At 65.4% G+C, this 10,364-nt stretch overlaps 1 protein-coding gene across 3 annotated transcripts; it reads right to left on the bottom strand.

Moving 5' to 3' along the window:
* Positions 1 to 151: 151 nt before the first annotated feature.
* KCNH4 (potassium voltage-gated channel subfamily H member 4) lies at positions 152 to 10,054 on the bottom strand. Of its 3 annotated transcripts, none has more exons than XM_048316807.1 (16): positions 9,917 to 10,054; positions 7,162 to 7,395; positions 6,899 to 7,030; positions 6,601 to 6,743; positions 5,471 to 5,714; positions 5,101 to 5,258; positions 4,582 to 4,789; positions 4,248 to 4,442; positions 3,852 to 4,051; positions 3,249 to 3,498; positions 2,930 to 3,144; positions 1,937 to 1,984; positions 1,469 to 1,836; positions 1,222 to 1,325; positions 1,049 to 1,128; positions 152 to 963 (listed from the first exon to the last, which is right to left on the bottom strand). In XM_048316807.1, exons 1-16 carry the CDS (start codon positions 9,990 to 9,992, stop codon positions 484 to 486), a joined length of 3,135 nt encoding a protein of 1,044 aa, XP_048172764.1. In that variant the 5' UTR covers positions 9,993 to 10,054; the 3' UTR covers positions 152 to 483. The 3 variants fall into 3 exon arrangements, with proteins under 3 accessions (XP_048172764.1, XP_048172770.1, XP_048172780.1); XM_048316813.1 differs by having other exon boundaries at positions 6,914 to 7,030; XM_048316823.1 differs by having other exon boundaries at positions 7,162 to 7,366; positions 9,917 to 10,008.
* Between the last annotated feature and the right edge of the window lie 310 nt (positions 10,055 to 10,364).

Raw genomic sequence — 10,364 nt, 5'->3', positions numbered from 1 at the left:
AGCCGGCGCTGGAAAAATAGAGCCTTTATTTCTCGGTGTTGCGGGGAGTATGGGAGAGGCGGGGCGGAACAACACGAACTACAGCTGCGGAGGGGCGGCAGCGGCCGTGACCCCCGGGCAAACCGGAGACCCTCCCGGAGATCCTTTCGGATCCCCACCGGATTCCACCCGCCAGATCCCTGCCGGATTCCTCTCTCCAGATCCCCGCCGCCCGCCGCTCCCGGCCCCGCGGGTGCCCCGGGGCTGCGCTGCCCCGCCACGTCGCACGGCCCCGGGCAGGTGGGGGTCCCGGGCGGGGCTGCCGGGCGCGGCCGGGTTGTAGAAAAGGCCCCGTGGGCGAAGAGTATAAAACCGTATCAAAATCCCTGCGAGTGTTCGGAGTGCGGCGTCCCGGGGGACTCCTGGGGTGGCGGGCAGGACCCCTCCGGGCAGGGTCACCCGGAGCGGAGCCCCCCGGTGAAGGCTCCCCCGGTGCCCGCGGGGTCAGTGGGAGCTGGTGGAGCCGGAGCGCGGCTGCGGGCGGGCGCGGGGCCAAGCCCCGGCCGAGCAGCCGGGGAAGGAACGGGCGGAGCGGGGCGGCAGCGAGGGGGGCTGCGAGTCCGAGCCCCGGCGAGGGTCGGGGCCGGGGGTGTCCGCTCGCGGCGGGCGCGGCCCCTCGGCGCCCACCCAGGGGTGCAGGGCGGCGGCGTGGGCAGAGCGGCTGCGGACGGGGCAGCGTTTGGCCCGGGGGCTGGCGGTGGGGGAGCTGAGGGAGCTGGGGGGCACCGGCGGCGAGTGGGGCACCGGCGGCGAGGGGGGCACCGGGGCAGCGGGCGGCGGTGGTCGGGGGGGCGGCGGGACGGCCGCGGGCAGGCGGCAGAGACAGACGGGGGGATGCGGGGCGCCCAGGTGACTCCTGAGCAGCTCCATCATGCCCTGCAGCTCCTGGCTGAGGTGCGAAACCTCCTGGTTGAGGTGGTTGATCTGGAAAGGGACAGACAGCAGTGAGCACTGGCCGATGTCCGCGGGGTTTTCAGGGACATGCTTCCACCTCTGGTCCCCACCACACCTCCTGGTTGAGCCTGCTGATGTTCTGCTTTATCTCCTCTGCCTCCATCATCAGGGCTGGGCCGCCTGCGTCAGTCCGTGCTGGGGAGGACACAGACAGTGGTCAAGTGTCCTGCCAAGCCTCCCAGCCCCAGGGCCAGCACTCTGGCCTTGCCAGGCAGCTGCTGGCAGTACCTGAGGTGGGAGAGTCCCTTGCCGCACTCGGCGGCGGGTCCACGTTGAAGCAGAAGGTTTGTGGCTCTGACGTCCCCCCATTGTCTTCAATCCCATCCACGACTCTAGAGCAGGAGGGGGTGAGGGTTGTCCCGCGTCACCCCCTCACCCCTCTGCCACCATCTGAGCAGCCCCGCAGGACCCCTCGCAGCACGGCTGGCACAAACCCACAGCAGCGGGATGAGCCACCGGCACATCCCAGCCGTACCTGGGACTGAGGTCGGGTGGGCCGTGAGTGTGCAGGGAGGGGATGAGGAGCTTGGCCGGCCTCCTGCCCACGCCACCATCCCGCTCCAGGAGCCGGGTGTCCCGCCGGCACTGTGGAGAGGGGCTGCGGCCGCGGCTGCCACGGGCTGGGGAGTGGCAGTTGTGCCGCAGGGCTGAGACCTGGCACAGCTCATCACCCAGGAGGCTGCTCAGGGAGCCACGGCGCACTGAGCTGCTCAGCGCGGGCAGCAGCAGCTTGCGGCGGGAGGTGCTAGCAGGCGACTGCTGGAAAACCTCGTCGGGCTCCTCCTCATCCTCCACAATGGAGGGAAGGGCCTTCTCCGGGGCAGCACCGCTCTCCGGACGAGGCTGCAGGCGGGCGGGAGGTCAGGACTGGTCCCAGGCACGGCCATCCCCGCCCCGTCCTCGCCCGCCCCGTCCTCCCCCATGGCCTCGGCAAGGGACGAACCTGTGGCGCCTGCGACAGCCTCGGGGACCGGGAGTAGCGGCAGAGCCCCTGCAGGGAGAGCAGACGGTCCCGGTTCAGCAGCAGGAGGGACCCGCTGCACAGCTCCACAGGGACCAGCCACGGGCCCGCAGCCCCCCCAACCTCTCGGTGCTCCCCTGGACAACCAAACCTTCCCCAGCCCCACACATCAGCCTCAGCACCAGCTTCTGCTACCCCTCATCCGCTCTCCTTCCTCTGCTGCTGCCGTGTCAGTGATGAGCTGCCCAACTTTGGCCTGAGTGTCCTGAGCCAGAGTCAAGGCTGCACCCCAAATCCCAGCCCTGGCTCAGCCATCAGAGCACTAGCTCTGTCTGGAGTGCGCAGCCAGCTGGGGAGGGTGACGGAGGTGCACAACCTGGTGCACACTCCTGGCATTCTCCACTCTTGGTTTGTTTACACCCCTCCTGTGTTATGGACATAGTGGGTCTTGGTAGAGCTGTTTGAGACCTAGAGACTGACCTCCCTCACCACCTCCACCAGACTCAGGGGGAAATTGGGTACCAACAAGATGCTCCGGAGGAGCTCCAAGCCTCTCTCAGCAGAGCCGGGGGAGGAAAAGTGCGGCAGAGCCATTTCTGCAGCAGAACATCCTCCCAGATGCTGGAGCCATCAGCATGACTAAACCCGCAGCCCCCAGCTGCATGCTGCACTCCAGGGGGCTTTGCCCTGGCTGTCTGTCCTGTGGTGCCCCGAGTTCTCTTCAACCCCATTTCCAACCCTTCCATCTACCTCAGCCTCCTGCATTGCAAGTGCTCTCTCTGCAAATTCCCTGGGTTGTGCAGAGCCAGGACTGGACATACCTGCATGCCGAGGTGGCAAAGCTGCAGCCCCCACCCCAGCCTTGGAGTCTGGGGACTGCGAGCAGGGGGCGCACAGACTCCCCTTCCATTGCCATGTGCAGCCCCCGGGGCCACGAGGACAGGAAGGGGCCTGCGAAGGAGGACACGCACCCACCTCCATCTCGCTGCCCTCCCGCAGGTTGAAGGTCAGGTCCTGGTGGATGTCAGCTGTAAACTTGCTGGCGTACTCAGGATAGAGCTGCAGCACTTCACAGAGCCCTCGCAGCCCAATGTGCTGCAGGTCGCAGTAGGTCAGTGCCTTCACGTCGGCATTGGTCTTGATCACCTGGTCTGTGCTGCACAGGTCGGCTCCAATCAAATCCCCTTTGCCTGCAGGAGGGGACCAGAGGTGGGCTAGTGATACAAGCCCTGAGGCCCTCACTCTGCCAGGCAGCAGGAAGGGCTGGGGTAGAGCCCACGCCACCTGCCCTCACCCAGGATGGCCAGGACCACGTTGTCCTTCAGCACCTCGAGGGAGCCGGAGCAGACGAAGTAGTTGGCCTGCAACGCGTCACCCTGGCGCAGCAGATACTCCCCTGGGGCACAGAATGAGGTCTTGATGTGGAGCGAGAGGGAGCGGAGGCAACCCCGGCTGGCCGTCTCAAAGATGGGCAGCTGCAGGATGTCCTTGTTGAGGTGCATGGCCACGTCTGCGCGCAGCTCGTCAGGGAAGTCGTGCAGCAGCTGGGGAGAGCGGAGCCGGGGCTCTGGGTGTGAGGGGCGGGGAGCAGGGAGCAGCTTTTCCGCAGCCCGGCAGCCCCAGGGGACAGGTCCCTCTCCGGAGAGGGGAATCTCACTGCTGAGCTGGTGTCTCAGCAGTGCCCAGCAGTCCCGGCTGGCAGAGGCAGGCCCTGGCTGCGGTAATCAGCTGCTTCTGCTCCATGTGCCTGTCCCACTCCCCGTGCTGGCAGGAATTTGCCCCAGACCTGGTCCCTCCAGCACCACTCTCACAGCTGGTCCTGCCAGCCCCAGCGCGCCCCCGCTGGGTGCAGATCGGGGCTGGAGGGGGCTGGCCGAGCCCCACCAACACCTCCTACCTCGTTAGCATCGATGCCGTTGTTCACCGACCAGGTGGTCTGGAAGTACTCCAGCATCCTCTGCTTGAGCTGCTGGGGCAGGTGATGGACGCGGATGAAGTCCTTGAGGTCCTTCATGCGGGTGTGGTAGAGCGAGCGGCGGGAGTACATGCGCTGGATGATGGCCGTGACATTGCCGAAGACAACGGCGTGCATCAGTGCTGGGGGCAGGAGGGCAGCGTCAGGCCCAGCGAGGGGCAGCCGGGGGCACAGCACGGGGGGACTGCTCCCCAAACCCCAGGCCAGGCCTGTCTCACAGGGCACACACGCCCATCACCTCCCCCGGCACCCTGCCTGGGACACAATGGTCTGGCAGCCCGAGGCAAGTGCCCTGCCCAGCCCCACTCCTGGCCTCACCTCCAATGAGCATGGTGCAGATGGAGAAGATCTTCTCGGTGTCAGTGTTGGCACAGACGTTGCCGAAGCCCACGCTGGTCAGGCTGCTGAGGGTGAAGTAGAGGGAGGCGATGTAGGCGCTGCGGATGGAGGGGCCCCCCAACGAATTGTTGATGTAGGGAGCCTCCAGCCTCTTGCCCAACTCGTGCAGCCAGCCTGCCAAGCACAGCCCGGGGTTAGCACTTGCAGGAGCCAGCTGTAAGGGCTGCGCCCATGGCACCGCTGTCCCACAGCAGCGCTCACAGCAGCACGGGGGCACCCCGGTGCTCCAAGCGTGTCTCCACCCCACACTCACCAATCTCCCAGGTGCGGGGGTCGTTGCTCTCCAGCTCCTTGCGGCCGATGACGTACCAGATGCAGGCCATCCAGTGCGCCAGCAGCGCGAACATGGACATGAGCAGCGTCAGCACCATGGCGCTGTACTGCGAGTACCGGTCCAGCTTCTGCAGCAGCCGCAGCAGCCGCAGCAGCCGCACCGTCTTCAGCAGGTGAACCAGCGAGGTCTGGGGGGCAGGCAGGAAGGTGAACCTGGTGGAGCTGCAGGCAGGGACAAGAAGGGACCCCAACACCACCCCCAGGGCAGGAATCCTTCGCCACCTCCACAGCTGCCAGGAGGGTCATGGGCTACAGGGCATGCCAGAGGCAGCTCATCCCCAAGCAGCCTTGCACCCATGTGCCCAACACCCAGGAGGCAGCCAGGGTCAGGGCTTGTCAGGGCATCAAATATCCCCAGGAGATGTGGGTGTTGGAGAGGGGCAGGGAGGTGGGCAGCAGCTTTGCTGTCGAAGGCTGTGTTTGTGCCAGCAGCACTCACCACAGTCACATTGAAGATGTAGAGCAGATCGAAGGGCAGAGCAGCAATCAGATCCACAAAGAACCAGGTGGCCACATAATGGATGCAGATGGAGCGAGGGTCATACACAACCTGGCCCGACTGGCTCACGTATGTTGTCCGGAAGTTCAGGATGATATCTGCCCCAGGAGAGCAGGACCAGCCCTCACCACCCCTTCTGTGGCTGGCAGAGCTGAGCCAGGGTCCTCGGCCAACATCAGTCTCACTTCTGGTGTGCTCAGGACCAACAGCAGGGGCACAGCAATCCCAACTCCCCTCTCCATCACCCCTCATCCCTGCCCTACCATGTCCTCTATCCTGGATCGGTGCTCAGCCCTGCACATGGACCTACCCAGGATGAAGAGCATCTCTACAGCGATGTCGCTGACAATGGTGCTGCGAGCAGCTGACAGACTGTCCTCTGTGCCCGTGAAGCAGACGTTGTAGGGGACAGTGATAGCCACGTAGAAGGTGGCCAGCAGGATCAACCAGTCCCAGAGGGCCTTGAAGATGCTGTAGTGGAGCAGGATGAAGCGGGACTTCTGTACTGAGGCCACCTTGTACTCGGGGATGGACGGCTTGTTCTCAAACACGTTCTGCAGGAGCAAGCGTGGGGGGGTACGTGGATGGTGCAGGGGCCATCCCACACGAGGGGTGAGGGCCACCACAGCCACCCCTCCTCCTGAGTCCTGCCAACCAGATGGCACCCCCTGATGCCAGGGTGATGGACACCCATTTCCTGCACTGAGGTCACCCTCAGAGACGGGCACAGAATGCCCGATTACAGCACATCAATTAACGTGATGTCATTGCTATTAACAGTAATCCCCTGGCAATGCCAACTGCTGCCTGGAACCATCTCAGGTGCCACTTCACATGCTGGGGCAGAGGAGGGCAGAGCCAGGGCCATCCCACCCAAATCCCCAAAATTCAAGACTGGTTCACTGATATTCTTTGCCTGCTCGTCAGCTCTGGGGCCCAGCAGCTCTCAGACCCTCTCTCTGTCCCCACAACTGCAGGTGGTGCCCAAGGACCCTGTTCTGGGCACAGCAGCCGTGCGAAGGGGCTGGCACAGGACTGACTCTGGTCCCTGCCCCATCTGGCAGCTCCCCAGCTCTGGCACCCTGGTAACGGCGCTCCCCAGAGCATGCTCAGAGCCAGCACTGGGGTTTCCTGACAGTGAGTGTGTGAGGAGAGGCACAGCTCTGCCAGAGCTGCCAGGTCTGCACAGCAAGCTCTGGGCACCCACAGGGTTCTCCTGCTGCCAACCAAACACATGTGCAGCCTGGCTACAGTGTGGCTGCCAGAGCTCGGGGGCATTTTGGTGCTTGGCAGGCCAGGGAGGGATGTGCATGGGAACAGCATCCCAGTGAGGCTGGGCTCTGCTGGGGGCTGCTCTCAGGAGAGCTGCTGCACTGCCAGTTTACCACAGCCCCAGCATGGGGGGCACTGGCCAAAACTGAGGGTCCCCCAGGTCCTTACACGGTTGATTTTCATCTCGCCACGGTCCCTCCGGACAAATTGGCTGCTGAGCCGGTGCAGCATGGTCTGGCCCTGCCTCCGTGCAGCCCGCAGGTGTGAGTTCCCAGGCTTCTTGCTCCTCTGCTTCTCGCTCCTCTGCTTCTCTGCAGTGGACAAGGCATGCTGAGTTAGTGGGAGTGCTGTGCCATGGGTGTACGTGGCAGGCAGGACCCACCAGGGAACAGAGAACCCCTTTGCCACATCCCCACTGCACACACTCTTCCCTGAATCCCATCCCCGTTCTGCAGCCATGGCTCACCCTCCTTCTTGTCACCCGGGTAGCTCCTGCCCCGGCTGTCTGTGATGTCCTTGAAGGAGAAGAGGAAGAGCACCACCTCCCCCTTTTCATTCTTGATGGGCATGATGTCCAGCCGGCACCAGAATGCAGCTCCTGGGTGGAGGAGAGAGTTGGTGAAGGCAGGGCAGCCCCCGCCACCGCTCAGCAGCTTCACCCCAGGGCCATGACAGGGCCAAATCCCAGCTGGAGCTGTGGCCAGGGACCCAGCCCCACGTGCCACTCACCACTCTTCTTGTAGAAGCAGACCTCGGTCTGGTACTCCTGCCTGCTGTCCAGCGCCTTCTCGATGCTCTGCAGGATGGGCTCGCTGGTCTCAGCCCCGCAGAGGAAGCGGCAGCTGCAGTTCTTCTGCATGACCTCGGTGCGGGCAAAGCCGGTGAGGTCGCAGAAGCCATCAGAGCAGTAGACGATGGGGAAGCCACAGCGGCCCTGTGCGTTTGCCAGGATGAAGTTGCTGTCTGAAAGGAGACACAGCTGCCCCCGAGGCCTTGGGGCCACCTCAGGGGGCACAAACAGCAGCCCAGCCCTCCCGGTCCTCCACGTGTCCCCCTGGGAAGTGGAGCCAGATCTCCATCTGGCTGCTGGCTGCCCCTAGCTGCTCCCAGAGCTTGCTCATCCCCTGTCCTGCTGTCCCCAAGGCCCCAGCCCGGGCAGGACCCCAGCCCCACGTACTGGAAGGAGAAGGAGCCTGGATCCATCTTCCGGCCCCCATCACCCACGCGAGGCAGCTCACACCTCCCCCTCGCCATCTGCCACTCCAGCTCTGCCAGGGCTCAGGGAGCTTAGTGGGAGCAGCCGCTCCCGGCTGGGCGCATCCAGCCCAGAGGTGCCCAGCTGTGGTGCTGAGATCCCCAGAGGTGTGGGGTGCTGGGGCACCAGCTGAGAGGGTGGGAGAAAAGCCATGAGCCCGTGGGAAGTCAAGGGCCAGTGCCCAGCTGGCATGAGCCAGAGGTGAATTACAGCATCCTCGGCCTCTGAGCAGCACAGAGCCTCCCCAGCATCCCCAGCCCTGGCACGGGGGTGGCACCAGCCACAGTAAAGCCGTCACCAGCCCCATGCCCTGCCCAATCACAGAACAGCTGTTCTGCCCCACAGCCCCCAGCCGCAGCCCCTGTCCCACAGCACCAGCAAGACAGATGGACTCGTTAGCAGGGTGCCAAGGAAGCGGGTGTGCAGCTGGCATGGGCTGCAGTGGAACCCAGCGTGGGCAGACCAGGGTATCCCCAGCCCCAAAATGGTCTCCGGTGGTGGGTCCCCAGCACAGGACCCTTGCACCACACAGCCAAGATCAGGTAGATGTGCTCTGCCCCCTCTCACAGAAGAAAGGAGCCCACAGTGATGCCAGCACCCGCACAACATGGGCAGAGTGGTGCCAGGGCAAGGCAAATGCAGCAAGATGCTGCGGGAGGGAGGGGAGGCAATGATGACTGCAGGCAGCCCTGGCCGATGGGGGTGCCGTGGGGCCACCACAGCACGGCTCAGCCCAGGATTAGCTCAGAGAAGCAAAAATAGCCTGAAGCTGTGACTAAGGCCAGATTTTGGCTCTGGGAAGCTGGGATTATGGTGATATCCAGGATGTGTTATTAGAACAGAAAACAAGGGTTTGCATTTGGGAGTGGCTCACTGAGCTGGAGGATGTGGCCCTGGCAGGCTTGGCAGACCCCAGCCATGGTGGCCAGTGTGCCTGGCCGGGTGCCTCGGGGCCCAGAGCAGCGGCTGCCCGGGAGAGGCAGGGTTAACTTCCCACCGGGTATCACTGTGCTAAACCCCTCTCCATGGCAGATAAAGCCGATAAGAGGCACATCAAACCGGCAAAGCCCCACGCTGTTTAAAAGTGCCCGGAGGCAGCTGGGCAGCTTTGGACAGGGGACTGCCAGAGCACTGGGGGCAAAGCCAGGCTCTCCGGGGCAAATTCCCAAGGCTTTGGTCGTGGTGTTGCAGACAGCTTCCTGGGGGACTCTTCCCTTGGAGAGTCAGATCCAGGAGCTCTGCCCCTCCAGAGGGACAGTGGGATCACCATCACGAGGCACATGTGGCTCTGCCCTGTCACCTCCAGGCGCAGCTTGGTCGGAGTCGGGGAAGAGAGACTTCTCACACATTGCAGCCCTGAAGGTAACACCCCAAATCCCAGATCCCCTGGCCAAAGGACCCCCTGAGCCACCAGGGCTGCCCCGTGTCACTCCAGGCCAGGAGACAGCTCAGCATTGCAGCAACCACATGCGCCAGGGTGCTTGAAGTGCCTCAGTGGTGCCCTGGGAGGTGGCTGCAGGCTACCAGTGCCATCTTCATGCCAGTCGCTCCCAGCAAGGGAGGAGATGCTTAGCCTTGCTGGCAGCTGGCCCGAGAGACACCTGCTCCAGGTGTTTTTGAAGGGAAGCTGAGGTCAGTCCTGAACACGGCCCGTTCCCGGGGGGCTGCATGGTGCCAGCGGTGCTGGAGCCAGCATGTGGTGGCCGGGCATCACCCATCCCGGCTTCAATCCATCCCAGCTTCAATCCATCCCGGCCCCGGCACATGGACACGGAGCGGCCGGGGACACGGGCACCACTCGGGCACGGGACGGGGCAGCGCGGGGGCCCGGGAATCCCGGGTCAGCCCGGGCCTATTGAGACCGACCGTGCCCTCTTCGGATCTCCCTCTCCCCACCCGGGGCCCCGCGCGCCCCTCCCGCCGGCACCGGGATCTGTCCCTGGTGCTGAGCGCGGCTGCGGCGACACCGAGCGGCACCGGCGGCGGGAGAGGGGAGAGCATCGCGGGGGCGGCCCGGGACACGGACACGGGGAGTTCCGGAGCCCAGACACGGGACGGTCCCCGGACAGCGCGTGGGTGGCCGCGCCCGGCCGAGCTGCGGGGTCTGCGGGGCCGGGCCGAGCCCTGTCCCGTTCGCCGTCTCCTGAGGGGCAGCGGCTTCCCCTACCCGGTCTCCCCCCCTTCCCCCGCCGCCGCCACGGCCCCTCCCCGGTCCCGTCCCAGCCGTACGTGTGCCATCGAAGCGGGTGGCGATGGTGTCCAGGAAGGTGTTCTGCGGCGCCAGCAGCCCCTTCATCACCGGCATCGTCCCGCCCGACCGGCCGCCCGCCGCGGGGCTGCGGCGGCGGGGCTGCCTCCGCCGCCCCCGGCCCCTCCGCAGCGCCGCAGGCTGATCCCGGCCCGCCCGGGGCTCCCGCCCCGCCCCGCCCCGGCACCGGGAGGGGCCTCGGCACCGTCGAGCACCGTTCCCCGCCCGCGGGCAGGGCGATCTGGCCCGGGGGGGGCACTGGGTTGGTAGCGCCGGGACCTGCTCGGCACCGGAGCCGCCGTACCGGGAGGCACCGGGACCCGCTCGGCCACGGGAGCCGCTCACCCCCGGCGCTCCCGGGCCCACGGGGGCTGCAGGAGGAGCAGGAGCCGCCGCACCTCGGGTAACCTCTGTGCTGGTACTGCCCCC

Source organism: Corvus hawaiiensis, chromosome 1 (genome assembly GCF_020740725.1).
Source record: "Corvus hawaiiensis isolate bCorHaw1 chromosome 1, bCorHaw1.pri.cur, whole genome shotgun sequence".
In the NCBI taxonomy this organism is placed as follows: Eukaryota; Metazoa; Chordata; class Aves; order Passeriformes; family Corvidae; genus Corvus; species Corvus hawaiiensis.
This window is presented reverse-complemented; position numbering and strand designations above follow the sequence as displayed.

Bases quoted from the DNA above. Each gene is read 5' to 3' on its own strand.
- KCNH4 (XM_048316807.1), bottom strand. From the start codon at position 9,992: ATGCCGGTGATGAAGGGGCTGCTGGCGCCGCAGAACACCTTCCTGGAC. The intron at 1,129-1,221 runs GTACTGCCAGCA...TGTCCTCCCCAG, and splicing joins AAGGGACTCTCCCACCTCAG to CACGGACTGACGCAGGCGGC. The intron at 964-1,048 runs GTGTGGTGGGGA...GTCCCTTTCCAG, and splicing joins TCAGCAGGCTCAACCAGGAG to ATCAACCACCTCAACCAGGA.